We start from the raw sequence: 14,936 nt of genomic DNA on the forward strand, positions 1-14,936 counted from the left end.
ACCCCCATGAAATGCTCCAGGCTTGGGGAAGAGTGGCTGGAAAGCTGCTTGGTGGAAAAGGACCTGGGGGTGCTGACTGATGGAGCTGAACATGAGCCATCTTCTGCCCAGGCAGCCAAGAAGGTCAACACCATCCTGGCCTGTATCAGAGATAGTGTAGCCAGCAGGGCCAAGGCAGTGATCATCCCCCTGTATTCGGCACTGGTAAGGCTGCACCTTGAACCCTGTGTTCAGTTCTGGGCCTTTCACTGCAAGAGAGACATTCAGTTGCTGAAGCATGTCAAGAAAGTCAGCAAAGCTGGTGAAGTGTCTAATTAACAAGTGTTAGGAGGAGTAGCTGAAGGAAGGGGGATTGTTTAGCTTGGATAACAGGTGGCTTGTGGGGGACCTTATTGCTATCGACAGGAGGTTGTAGCGAGGTAGGTGTGGGTCTCTTCTCCCAAGTAACAAGTGATAGGATAAGAGGAAATGACTTCTAGATTGGATATTAGGAAAAATATCTTCACCAAAAGAGTTGTCAAGCATTGGAACAGGCTGCCCAGGGAAGTGGTTGAGTCACCATCCCTGGAGGTATTTAAAAGATGCGTAGATGTGTAGATTTGTGGACATAGTTTAGTGGTGTACTTGGCAGTGTTAAGTTTATGGTTGGACGCACTGATCTTAAAGTTTTTTTCCAACCTAAATGATTCCGTGATTCTGGAGAACCAAGAAAAAATGTAGCAGCCTTATTTAACATGAAACAAAATTCAAAATTTTAGGTGAACCCTAAATTCAGGAAAAGCTTCGTGTAGAGAATCATAGACTTGTAGAATTGTTAGGGTTGGAAAGCACCTTAAGACCATGTAGTTCCAACCCCCCTGCCATGGGCAGTGACAACTCACACTAGACCATGTTGCCCAACCTGGCCTTGAGCACTGCCAGGGATGGAGCATTCACAACCTCCCTGGGCAACCAATTCCAGTGCCTCACCACCCTCACAGTAACTAATTTCTTCCTGATACCCAATCTAAACTTCCCCTGTTTAAATTTTAACCCGTTACCCCTTGTCCTGTCACTACAGTCCCTAAAGAAGAGTCCCTCCCCAGCATCCTTATAGCCCCCCTTGAGATACTGGAAGGCTGCTCTGAGGTCTCCATGCAGCCTTCTCTTCTCCAGGCTGAAGAGCTCCAACTTTCTCAGCCTGTCTTCATACAAGAGGTGCTCCAGCTCCCTTATCATTCTTGTGGCCTCCTCTGGATTTACTCCAACAGTTCCATGTCCTTCTTATGTTGAGGACACCAGAACTGCACACAACACTCCCAAATCAGATTTCAACAAGAGCAGAGCAGAGTAGAGGGGCAGGATCACCTCCTTTGACCTGCTGGTCATGCTCCCTTTACTGCAGCCCAGGATACGGCTGATCAGTGGAACATAAAATTTTGCCATAAGATAATTATTAATCTGCTTTGTGACAGTCTATGACCAGTAAGGCTTGGAGCATTCTTACGTGTCAATTCCTCTGGAGACCTGGGGGGGTTGTTGACATTAAATCTGTATTTGGTTTTATAGTGGTGATTTTGCCCATTTATTTAGAAACAAAAAAAACCTCCAAATTAAGCCTATAAAACTGGAAGTAATTTGGAGAGTTGTCAAAGGATTTTTCCTCCTCCAAATCTGCCAGGTAAATATCTCTGGGATTAAAACAAAGAAAATAAATTAATCTCCGCCTTCTTATTACAATACAAAGTGAGAGAAGCCAGGAAACATGGCGCAAAACCTGATGGTACACAGTGTCCTTAGATCTCTTGGCCATTGTTTTCTCTCACAGCAGCACACGTTAATGATACAAAGAAGTTTAACATTTTTTGGCATTGGCTTTTCATGTCACAACCATAATAGATGTGCACATTACTGTTTGTATTGCTATATCCTTTAGATGCACCGCCAATTTCTAGAGCCTGTGCATGCACAGCCAAGGACAAGATTTTGCCCACAAATAGCCTGGTTGAATGAAATTAAGCAGAAATCTTGCCATACAGATTCAGATGCAAAGTAATGTGTCACTACATTGTACCGCTTGTTTATGTTGCAAAGATATTTTATGGGTCAAACTTGATAAATAAAATAAAATGTTCAATCCAGGAGAACAGGAAGAAATAAAGAGATTTTGGTTTTTGTTTATTTGAAGGAATTTGTGCAACACAGGAAAAGTCAAACATGATGAAGAATGAAGAAACGAGTTTCAATGTGGACAGTACCGCAGCCTCTTCCTTCTCCCGCTGCCTGCAGCCACTAAGCCCTGTTACAAAGCCACACAGAACAACTCCATTTGGTGAAGAATTCAGATCGCACCTCTCACATTTCCACTATGGCCCTCCTTCTCTTGGAGACATGGAAACATTTCAGGGGTCCTTGGAAGGAGGGTCTCGGAAACGTAAGAGCATGCCAACAAAAATGACTCCTTCCATTGCCCTCGAGGGTTCTTCGTCACCACCAGACAGACCTGAAGACCACAATGATATAGGCTCTTCTAGTCTCTCCTTGGTGTTCCAACAGCCAGCACAGCCCAAGTACAGTTCCCAGATGATTGATCTCTGCAACTTTGGGTTTCAGTTCTACAGAACTCTGGAGCACTTTGGAGCCAAGCCCATTAAGCAAGAATCAGTGAAGCCTAACGTGGCATGGCCCAGTAGCCCAGGTTTCATGCAGGCTCCTTACCCTTATTATCCTAAAGTCCACCCTGGCTTGATGTTTCCTTTTATTGTGCCACCAAACTTTCATTTTAGGAACCCCTTTCAAATGAAAAGACCTCCAGAGCTACCCTTCAGGAGAGCTGAAGTAAGAGAAAGTGGTGAAAATAAACAGAAAGTGGAAAGAGTAGATGTCAACCTTCAGATAGATGACAGTTACTATGTTGATGTGGGGGGTGAACAGAAACGCTGGCAATGTCCCATGTGTGAGAAGTCCTACACATCCAAGTACAACCTCGTCACCCATATCTTGGGGCACAGTGGCATTAAGCCACATGCTTGCACCCGATGTGGCAAGCTTTTCAAGCAGCTGAGTCACTTGCACACACATATGTTGACACACCAGGGCACTCGGCCACATAAGTGCCAGGTGTGTCACAAGGCTTTCACTCAAACCAGCCACCTCAAGAGACACATGATGCAACACAGTGACATCAAGCCTTACAACTGCAGGATCTGTGGCAGGGGTTTTGCCTACCCCAGCGAGCTGAAAGCACACGAGTCTAAGCATGAGAGTGGCAGAGAGAACATTTGCGTGGAGTGTGGTCTGGACTTCCCAACCCTGGCTCAGCTGAAGAGACACCTAACAACCCACCGCGGTCCTATACAATACAACTGTACTGAATGCGATAAGACATTCCAGTACCCGAGTCAACTGCAAAATCACATGATGAAGCACAAAGACATCCGCCCATACATCTGCACTGAGTGTGGCATGGAGTTTGTGCAGCCCCACCATCTCAAACAACACTCCTTAACTCACAAGGTAAGCCAGCACCGGTTGCAATCTCACTTTGCATCAGAAGGTAGCACAGGGATTACAGGCTACTAAAGATACATGTATGTACCTCCTCAGAATTTAATCAGATCATAGAGCCTCATGCTGGTGCTTTGCCAGCTGGAGAGTTTTATGTAGAGCAAAAGCTGCAGCAGCACTGGCAATAATAGGTGCCATATGTCTCTGTCTGTTAAGAAAGCACACACAAACCATGCTGTCATAAATGGGAGTCCAATTAAGCCACCTGTATTACTTCTCAAAACTGTATTAGCATCTTTGCATCTCTGGGTTTTATCTTCAGAATGACCTCCTGTAACATAGCATAATTTTGTAGAGCTGTATAACTCTCCTGAGATTTTAACAGAAATTTTCCACTGAAAACCAGATCTATCGCTATGCTCCCTTAATTGGGAAGTAGGTGGATTGGCAGTAGACTGCAGCAAAAGAGAGATATTATTACTCAACAGATTTGGAAGAATCATCATAATGAGACATTTAGGGAAAACAAAACTACCTAAGAAAAATTCCCTCTCTCACATAAGTTATCCAGAATGGCAGCTAACAAAAGTGGACAAGCAGGACCTAGTCCCAGCTAATTTGTATCAAGTAGCCGTCTTGCCACTTAGTCAGTTTAGGCTGGAGCAGGCTTTGGAACACATCCAGGAAGACTGCTTTCAAAACCAGCTAAAATGTAACTGTTCAATTCAAGAATATCTGAAACTGGCTTATCGACCTTTACAAAAATGCTGTTAAGATAAGCCAAAACTCCATACATTTTTATAAAAAATTTGCTTTGCATACTTTTAACTCTTGCATTTTGGCTTTTACATGAAAGACATTAAAAATACAGAAAGCTACAGCATTTCAGTTTTATAGACACATTTGCTTTGAAAAACCAACAACCTCTACATCCACATTTGCTTTTCCTTTCCTACTATATGATTATATTTTTTTGCTGGTTTTGGAGATTCCCTGGTCTTTGGATTTACCATGCAAAATTCTACCAATTTGAGACTTGGTAGTTTTTTGTCACAGGAAATGCCATGCCCCTGAGCCTTTAAAGAGCTTCTGCTTCTTTGTCCATAGCTGCAGGTGGACTCAGCTGTGAACATAATTAACAGCACTTAGCTGACCAAATGCAGTCTCACATCGAACAGGCAGACACTTAAAGACACTGTTGGTGTTCACAATTTTAGCTTTGCAAGTAACTGTGAAAAACACTGATTAGCACAAAAGTAGGGATGGTTTAGAGTGTTCTTTGTTATGGGGCCTGCAGGAGGAGTAATTGCTCTCAGCACTTCTCTAGTAAATTCTCACTACCTTCTGCAAGTTATACTCGAACTCTTAAAGTGTTAAGTGGTAAATTCATTTTCATAGCATTTAAATGAGTTTTTGAGGAGCTGGCAGCAAGACCACATGGGTGTAAGCAAGAATATTGAGTTACACATTAGTAAATTGACTGGATAGCATAAAACGTGCTAGAAATGCTCTGTAAACACCAGGTAAAAACTGAATGTAACATGTATATCCTTATTTGGTTACATTGCTTGACTACTTCTCAGTTGCTTCAGATTATTTTCAATAGCTTTCTTCAAAACAGGGCTATGGCTTTTTTAGAAGCCAATGACATTCAAAAGCAAGCACTACTTTAGTCTCTTAACTGGTTAGCTTTTATTCTTGTCTATTAAATACACACATTTGACCAATACTTAACATATGCAGCAGAGTAGGACAGAGAACCTGTGTTCCTGACTATGTCTTATTGATTTGTAAACTTACTGATGAAAACAAAACTTAGTATTCATTAAGCTTATATTTCTTCGTTTCTCAGATCTTTGTAAGAATTTGCCAGGAAAGAAATACATAAATATTTACCACTTGAGCAAATGATGTTAAAACTGAAATAGTTTATTACCTGCTTTGCCAATGAAGAATAAATAATTCATGTATTTTTGTACTGAACATTTACTGATCTAGAAAATTTTCCATCTACAGATTTTTCTGATTTTTTTTTTTTCCTTTTCTCACAGGGTGTGAAAGAGCACAAATGTGGAATTTGTGGCCGGGAATTTACTCTGCTGGCCAACATGAAGCGACATGTCCTGATCCACACCAACATCAGAGCCTATCAATGCCATTTGTGCTTTAAGAGCTTTGTGCAGAAGCAGACTCTCAAGGCCCACATGATTGTTCACTCTGATGTCAAACCTTTTAAATGCAAGGTAAGTGCATTTGGTGGCAGAGGCATTAACACACTGGATATTTCTGTGATATTATGATCTTGTGATGTGATAGCAGTAGAAAAACAAGACGTGACTAACTTGCAGTTGCGTTTAAACTAGCATAAACTGGCCTGATTTTCTGCATTTTTCCATGTTCTGCTTATATAGCACAAAATAATGGAGGTAAACATCTGTGGTTTACTCCTTTCCCCTTCAATATCAGCATCTTTCATCCTCAAGTATTTTTCTTCTGCTTTGTGATCATTTCAATGCCACAGCAGCTTGAGAACAACAGGCATACCTGACATTTGCTTAGTACAGCCATCCAAACAGAAGTCTAAGTGTTTAACAGCTTGAAACAGTGACGAAAAACAGTTCAAGTCATGCACCCCACAGAGGACTACAGAAAAGCAGCAGCTACGATTTCACATAGTGATGCTGTGCGACAGTTCAGAAAAAGATTCAAAGAAAGCTACAGAAAAATACATCTGCAGAAGGGATTTGAATGGGCCAGGTATAATTACCAGGCTGAAATTCAGGGCAGGACATCAGTATCCTAACAAAGCAGCCTCTAAGACCATCTCGCCTTTTTAGGATTCTGTGCGAATTCCAACTTGCTGCCTTCCGCCAGCCCATTGGAGGCTGACATTCCCTTTCCGTCCCCTCTTCTCCTTCCTCATAAACCTTTAAAGCTTTGGTTTTCTTGACTATGCTCATCTCTAATTGTCGTGGTTTAAGCCGCGGTTCTTCCTTATGAATTGTTTGTGTTTATATTCTTATCCAGTATTGGACACTACATCTGCTCCTTTGCTGCCTATCTGGCTTGTTATTTTAGTCTTACCTTGTCAAGTCAAAGTTTGTAGGTTTTATTCCTACTATGATCTCCTCTAAGAGGGTTATAAATACAGAGTGGAGCATATTATCCAATTTAAGCATAAGTAACTGAAGACTGATCTAGAAACAATTTCTAGAAATCTTTCATCCAACATCTTTATGGAATTAAATATTTTCTTAGAATGAAAGCATCATTGAGAAGCAGAGTTGGGTGAAAAATTTTAAATAGTATTATTTTGTCTCGAAAGATGTAGAATTTCAAAATGTCATAGGAAAATACGGCATTCAGTGATAATCTTAGTAGGAAAATGTTAGAATTAGTCAATGCATTTTGCTTTGACAACTTTGAAGCATTTCACCTTGAAAAAATAACAGCAAAATCTTCCAACTTTAGGGTTTTGTTTAATTTTAATTTATCTCCTACTAGAAAGTTATTTTGCATACTAGGATTTATGTTAGTCTAGACTGATAAAATAATTTCTGTTACTGAATTGCTTGCATAATTCTATGTCAAATCTTCTGTAGACTTTCATTCTCTGTGAATACCTGCAAACCTGTTCCTTTGTACCTGTTTGGTCAAAGTCCTCATCTGATCCCTCAAATTTCAGAAAAGAAACTCAATTGTTTGACCAACTGTCCTGATGCAGTATCTGAACCCACATTATTTTTTAGTATGTGCAGATTAGCTGGAAGTTTGTGTCCAGCTTAGGGTTTGATAATGACAGACTATTTGTACTTGGAGATGGCAATAGCTTGAACAGGGAACTGGAGTACCACCAGGAACACCTGTTTTTCTTATTTTTTCACTTCTCTGTCCCCACCCAGTGTTCCTAGGAGGAAAGAAACAAGTAAGCACAGTAAACCAGTTTCTCCCATGGCTGCAGGGATGCCCCTGAAGAGAATGTAGGTTGTAACAAACAAAGGGAGAATCAAGAATCAGGATTTGTTCTTTTGTGTTAGGAACATCCCTTGGTTCTCTGGTAGGGCCCTTGAAAGACTTAGGCAAGTATTCTGGCTGGTATTCAGAGGGTTAAGGCAATGACCAGATAGCAGCCTTTTGGCACCAAGCTCCTCCTCAGCAGAAGGAAGGATATAGCTGTATGAACAGCCTGCTTTAACAATGGCTCACATGTCCCCAGGGAACCGCCTGCAAATAGATTTCATCTTGCTTTCTCTTGTACTTTTCAAAGCTTCCTGTTTTCTCACGGTCCTTTTGGACAGTTTACAGTCTTTCTCCCTCTCCCTCTCTCTTTGAGGAAAGGAACACCCTTCTTATGAAGAAAAAAAAAAAAAAAAAAAAAAAAGAAGAAGAATGTAGAGGAAAGAGAGCACAGCCAGTAGCCTTTCTACTTCACCACATGCAATGGTTTTCTTTACCTTTTTCTCACAGCAAAAGAAAACATGAGGCTTTCCTATGTGTTTAATCACAGCTAAGCACAGACTATCTGAAGTGAGGGAGTAGCAAATAGTTGTCCCTTCTGTTTCCTCATCCAGCTGCAGCCAGGATCCATGTCTGATTTTTCTCTGAAGACTGAACTTCTCTCTAGTGTTTAAAGGCCTGAGCCCATGCTGCCTTTTTAATTTCTGTTTAAAAGAAAAATAACCCCCTCCACCCAAAACCACTGAAGAGTTCTGAAGGAGTTGCACCAACTGGTGCAATAGTGCTAATTCTGATTTGTAGAGGAAGCTTCTGTGAAACTTACCATTGCTTTTAGTGCTGAAGTCGACAATATTTTAGACCTCCAATAAAGAATGTAATGAAGTTTTCTCCAGCCCAGCCAAATACACTTTGCAGCAAATGTTTTGACCTCCACTTTTTTCCCCATCTAAAATCATGGGTTTAGATCAGGAGTCAAAGCCAAAGGAAATGTGAGAGGTAAGTACTTTGGAAGAAACAAAACAGACTGACAAATCTAGAAAAGTGATACTTCAAGTGGTGACTTAGGAAGACAAAATCTAGCGTTGACCTAAATTACTTCAGTCCATTTCACCAGCCAGTGCAGCGAAGTGTGTTCAGCAGACTTGCAGCTGAGGTCCTTCTCTTCAGGGCTTGAATTTTACTTTGTCTAACATAGACAGCCTAACAAAAGGTCCACAAGTAAACCATATTGTTCCTGCTATCTCAAGATCTCTTGCAAAAGCTTTGATTCCCCTTCAGTGCTAAGGTGCTCTGTGAAGAGTTCTGCTGGAGCTCCCTCTCATGCAACTGGCTCAGGGCCCTGATCAGTGTTCACAACCCTGCCCTTCCACAGAGAAAGAAAATCTTGTACACCTTCCTGGTTTGATCTGCAGGCTCAGGCTGTTGTTTAAGCACTAACTGTGAAACCCAGCTAGCTCTAGGTCACTGTCTTCCAGCATATGAGCCCAAAACCTGCTCCCCTCATCCTCTGGATCATGAACTCTCATCTGAAAGTCATTATGTGCCTTTCGAAATGTATGGGTTATCCAGAGACAATGCCACACAGAGCAATCATTCCGAAAAACAATTTTAATATCTGCATTTCTTTCATTTTCCTGCCACACCTCTTCACTGTAGTACCATTTCCTCATGTTTTCAGGGGAGATTTCAGGACAAGAACACATTACACGTCCCTAAGACTGTGCATGACATTGAAAAACAGAAAACCTACCCCATTTATTCAGAAACACAAAATTTTAGTCCCTGTCTTTTCATTATGGAGATAAATAAATATTGCCTTGAAAAAAAAACAACAAACAACACAACAAAACAACAACAAACAAAGGCTTCTACTAGACCCATGTCAATAATCAATACCTCATAAAGATATAGCACCTGATCAACCTTATTTTCCTGATTACCAGTTTAGACAGAGAAGTAAAGACCTAACTGTCAGAAGCAAAAGCTGGTGAGAACACAGGTCAGCCACAACACAAGCAGATAACTAGAAGCCTTCTGCTAAGGCGTATTATTATTGGCATTCTTGTAGCCTGAGAAACATTGACATAGGTCATTCCAGCAGCTGTTAAGAAATAATCAGCTGCTATTCTTCCTTGCAAATTTTCTGTGCTCATCAGTGCTGCTTCTGTTTGTTTCCCCCATCACTTTCAGAGTGGTTTTGGGGGTTTTTTGTGCATTCATTTCCCTGAATACAAGTCATCCAGCATATTAACTTCACTCAAACTCAAAGAGACAGTCCTCTTTCCTAAGTGGATGGATGACCCTTGAAATTAGAGATTTTAGTTTTACTGATTAATGACTCATTTTCAGTGGCTTCCCCCACCCCAGCTCCCCATCTTGGTGAACATTGTGCTGATAAATTTAATTGTCAGAATATTAATTTTAGCAAAATCGCAGAGAGCAAGTCATGGAAGAGGACTTACGCAGCTGAAGCAAATAGCTTTTTGAAAGCAAGTGAATATTTCCAAACTCTCTTTTTGCAGCACTGACTCAGCCCAAGCTTTTATTTGAAAACAATACCCCTGTAAATTTCTGTATTAATGAAATGCTTCCATTTTCCCCTCAAGAAATGGTTTAAAATACAAAAGATACAGTACTATTTCACCAAGGATCATTCCACTATCTACATTTCATCCACATATTCCAGGAAATGGCTTTGTGAATTGAATCAAAAAGTACCGTAACAGACCTTCTGTACTATCTAAATAAATCAAATCGGAATTCAGATTAGACCAAAATTTTGGTGGAATCTCAATAATTGTTTTTTAGTAATTTTCTCCTTAATGAGTACGCTGCTTGATAGAAGTTTCTTTTACTCAGTAATGGTGATTCTGGTTCATATAGCAATAAAGATTGTAAAAAAAAAAAATCTGATTGTAAAACTATTCCTAAGAAAGGACCTGAAGCAGAAAGCAAACACCAAAGTTTGCAGAGGATGGAAACAGTCACTTGAATGTGAATGAAATGATAAATCCTAATAAGGAAAGACCAGAAGACAAGTAAGACTAGAAGCTTGTAATAGTGATTTCAAACTCTCATGTCTTGAGAATACCTTTGACTCATAAGGAACTGGATTACAAAAGGATCCATCTAGATAAACAATAACAATGAAAAAAAAATCCCCCTTACTGTTTCATCAAAAGGAAACTTGCACGATCAATGGCTTGTTGAGCATGCTTCAGGAAAAGCTGAGTCATTCTTGCAGCCCCATGACTGTTTAAATTCCAGCTTACTCACCAGAGAGACCGAAACACAGAAGTTGGTAAACAGAAGATAAGAGGATCAGAGAAAAATGGGGGAGTAAAAAAAGAAAAAAGAAAAGAATCGCTTTTTCTAGTTTAAGCAAAATGTGCAGCCATTTTATTTTGACTTAACGAGAATACTCTGCTTGACTGTTTCACAGAAACCTTTCATTAGTTTTATTTTGTATCTCTATCTCTGTCTGATGTTGTTCTTGCTTAAAGGGTAGATTTATAAATTGCAAACAAAATGATTCACCAGGGCAGAAAGTTATACTTTGCATTTCATTAAAATTAAGAGCCTTCCAGGTTACACACTTAGGCCTCTTACCTCCTTACAAGAACATTCCCTGTTTTTTGGAGAACCCTTGACTGCGTGTCCTACTCACCAAATTTAAAATATGACAGCAGCGCCCTAGGTAGATCAGACTCAACTGCATATTCCCGTCCACTGGTTTTTTGTCCGTATCTTTGAAAAACAAATTGCAGCCAGAAGCTGCCAGGGCTCAAGTTGAGAAGAATAGGTCCTATTTCCTTCCAAAATGTTCTGCTTGTACCCGCTTGTACTAATAATTTTAATTTTTTTTTTTTTTTTTGCAGCTTTGTGGAAAAGAATTTAACAGAATGCACAATTTAATGGGACACATGCACTTGCACTCGGACAGTAAGCCTTTCAAGTGCCTCTACTGTCCCAGCAAATTCACCTTGAAGGGGAACCTAACCAGGCACATGAAAGTCAAACATGGGGTTATGGAACGAGGATTTCATTCTCAAGGTAACATTTTTCAGCAAGGCTATTCTCTGAGAGATTTGAAGATGCATATCTGTAAACCCAAATGGGCTTTGTACCACAGATCCAATGTGATTGGAAGAGATTGAATCCCATAAGCCTTGGAGGTTGTTATTAACTATTTGTGTCACTTCAGTGGTACAGATCAGAGATCCCCAGGGCAGTGACCCTTGTCTTGGAGATCTTTCAGACTAGATATCTGATAACGCACAGGTACAGACTGAGATGGAGGAATAGATGGAGACAAAATGCAACAGCATTTATAAGCAGAAAAGAAATAATTTTAGCGTACTTAGTTGCTGTTGTCAGGTGTTAGGGAGAATACATTCAGTAGTATGAGTGTAGAAGATTTATCAAGCCATACCAAATGTTCTTGTAATTAAGCCCAGGCCTTCCCATCCATTGCTGTGACAAGGTGTAATATCCGCAGCACCACAAAGTTTCTCCCAGCAGGTAGGTACTCTGAGATACAAATGGGAGTGAGCTAGTGGAGATTTGGGCTTGGCGAGGCTGTGGTGAATGTAGTTGGGCAGTGGAATGATTGGATGACATAATCTTCCTGACTGAGGGTGTAGTTCCATTATTTTTGAATAAATGTTACAGTTGCAAGGGACCTGATTCCTAGAGGTTGACAGACCACAGCCTAGCAGCTATGGACAAGCAGACATTTTCCCCCACTCATACCTGCGTAGGAGTTTGTTTTTTCTCTTTTGTTTGAGATACATCATAAATTCTTTCAAAACTGACACGAACAAAAAAGGTAGAGCATTCCATGGGTCTTGCTCACTGCTTATTGAATTCCAGTCTGGAATGGCAGCCTGAAAGCCCTATGTCCAGAAGCCTTGGCTATTCTGTACCATATTGACATAGCTGATGTTACCAAAGGCCCAAGAGCCAGTTTGCAAAGAAACATGGATAAGAGGAGACATGGATTTTTGACTACCCAGGGAAGTGAGGAATTAGGGAAGATAGTTTCAAAAGTTTCAGTATCCAAGATATTTTGTGTCTTAAGACTTTCTGGATAAATAATTCTTTCATGTGTAAGATTTTTTGGTGTTCCTCAAATTAAACCTTCAAGGCAGTTTAACACATACGTAAAACACACACTCTAACTACATTTGGCATAAAAATTTACAAAATTCCCAACAGGTAATGAAATAAATGGCTATTTTTTTTTCCTGTAAATCTCCCACAGCACCATGCTGGTTATGCAATTACTTGTAATTGAAGACAGCCTAAGAGCTTTTTAGTGTACAGAGATTTTTCAGCCCTTGAGGCTGTCAGACACCAGGCAATTTGTAAGGGTTGCCACCTCCTCATGAGTCATTTTAACAAATACAAACTGTTGCAAATTAGCAGCTGTATCTAATGAGGCTGCATAGATCAATTACTAAGGGAAAAAAAAAACAAACCAAACTAAAGCAAATAAAATAGAAGCTTTCATAGATACTTGCTATTAGGTGAAATCTTCACCCTAGTACTGTCATTATTCTATTAATTAAAATGGACTATGCCTGCAATGTCTGAATCTTCTTCAGTACTTCTCAATGCTCAGAGTGTATTTGAGTCCATGGATCTCCTAGGATCTCTCCATTACCTCCTATGTAATGCCTGGATTTCCAGCAAGGTAGGAGATGCTGACAAATACTGAGATAAATCAGATCCAGGACTATGCTCAGACTTACACTGCACTGCTCAAAATCATCATTTGTTCAAAATTATTTCCTCAAGCTAAAGCACTACCTATTGCACAGAGCTTTTTCAGTGGCATGAATGGCTTCTCAGTGGATGAAAGAGGAAAAACTAAGGAGAGTGAAGGTTGTAGGCTGCTGAGACTTGATTGTCATTTCATTTTGAATTAGTAACTTTGAACTGAAGTGTCTAGAGAACAATCACATGAAAATGTTTTTAATCTCTTCCAACCCTCTAGGGAAAAAAAAAAAAACAACCAAAAACCAAAATGTACAAAACCTGGGGCTTTGGTCATGGTGTGTGATGCTTTAGATCAAAGTTTTCACTTCTAAAAAAATAAGAAGGAAGAGGGAATGTACACTGGCAAAAATAGTTAAAAGACGCCAGGCCACTTCACTTTTATCCCTAGCTCCCTAACCCAGTGTCTGGCATGTCCAGCACAATGTTTTCTGTGTCCTGACCTGGCTGTGAAGTGTATACAATAGTACTTCTTTAACACTGTCTCAAAGGAGATGTCATGAGACATAAACAGTAAAGTACTTGGAGACAGCTGAATGGAAAACAAAGGTAAAATATGAAATACGAGGCCACCTCACATTCTGTTTTTTTAACCATGTATCACGTAAAATTTTCTATATATAAATTGTTCCTTTTCTCCTCCCTCAAACCACTACAAGGTTTTGGAAGAGGAAGAATTGCTCTGTCACAGACAAATGTCTTAAGAAGCTTGGAACAGGAAGAGCCCTTTGATCTTTCCCAGAAAAGCCAAGGGAAAGGAATCTCATTTCATTCAGATGGCGAGAGTGCCAAGGGAAGCTCATGCCAGGAAGAAGAGGAAGACAACTGCTATGAGGCAGAGAGATACACCCCTGCCATGTATCACCAGGATGACAATAAGCTGTACACGGCTCAGGATCTGTCTGGCAAACCTGAGTGCATGATGAAGGACTTCAGAGAGTCCTACTGCAATGAGAAAGAAGAATTGCAAAGTGAGAGACGACTGGAGAATAGAATAGGAAGCTCAGACAAACAGGAGAGCCAAGGAGAGAGAGACCTTGCAAACAACAAAGAGCATCTCAGCTTTAGATCCTTTGAAAAGGCCAGGCTTGGCCACTCTCTCTCTGATTACTTGTATTTCAAGCACAGAAACAAGAGCTTGAAAGAATTGCTGGAAAGAAAAGTTGAAAAACAAACAATGCTTATAGGCATTTAAAACGGACATTTAAAAAAATCTGGAAAATGGGAACTAGATAGCTTTTAACATGAACTGTAATTTGCCAAAGCCTGGAATTTTGTAGTAGTCTTTAGAAACAAACAAGCCAATGAATAAAAATAATTTAAGGTAAAACACATATATTAAAAATATAAAGCAGTTCAAGGTCACAAAGAAATGCAATAGACATGGAAAAATAACTTTTTAATACTTACCCATTTATGTTTAATCAGACAATGGGGTAGGTAAAGAAGTTTATTTTTCCTTTATCTGGGATGGTAGAGACATATGCAATTTTCTAGTTATCAAAAAGCAACATATTCTAGCATTTGATGTGTTATCTGACTAAACATATGAAGAATTCTAACTATAAATTTCGGAAAAAAAAAATCTCAGTGTTATTTCACAGTGTAAGTAAGAGTACTGTTAAACATGATGCACACAAAAGTGTTGTCATTCTCAGAACTAACACAGTCCAAATACTTTCATCTAGTTGACAGTTCAACCACTTACGACGAGA

General features: G+C 40.0%; 1 protein-coding gene across 1 annotated transcript in view; it reads left to right on the forward strand.

Moving 5' to 3' along the window:
• ZNF366 (zinc finger protein 366) overlaps positions 1–14,416 on the forward strand; it is a gene marked incomplete at both ends in the record, with an annotated part of 32,514 nt that extends 18,098 nt beyond the window's left edge. The window contains 4 exons of the mRNA XM_080637746.1: positions 2,168–3,495; positions 5,538–5,729; positions 11,322–11,496; positions 13,881–14,416. Coding sequence (XP_080493872.1) covers positions 2,168–3,495; positions 5,538–5,729; positions 11,322–11,496; positions 13,881–14,416 — 2,231 coding nt within the window. The remainder of the gene's footprint in view (positions 1–2,167; positions 3,496–5,537; positions 5,730–11,321; positions 11,497–13,880) is intronic.
• Positions 14,417–14,936: the final 520 nt, after the last annotated feature.

This window comes from Psittacula echo, assembly GCF_963264785.1.
Source record: "Psittacula echo genome assembly, chromosome: Z".
NCBI lineage: Eukaryota > Metazoa > Chordata > Aves > Psittaciformes > Psittacidae > Psittacula > Psittacula echo.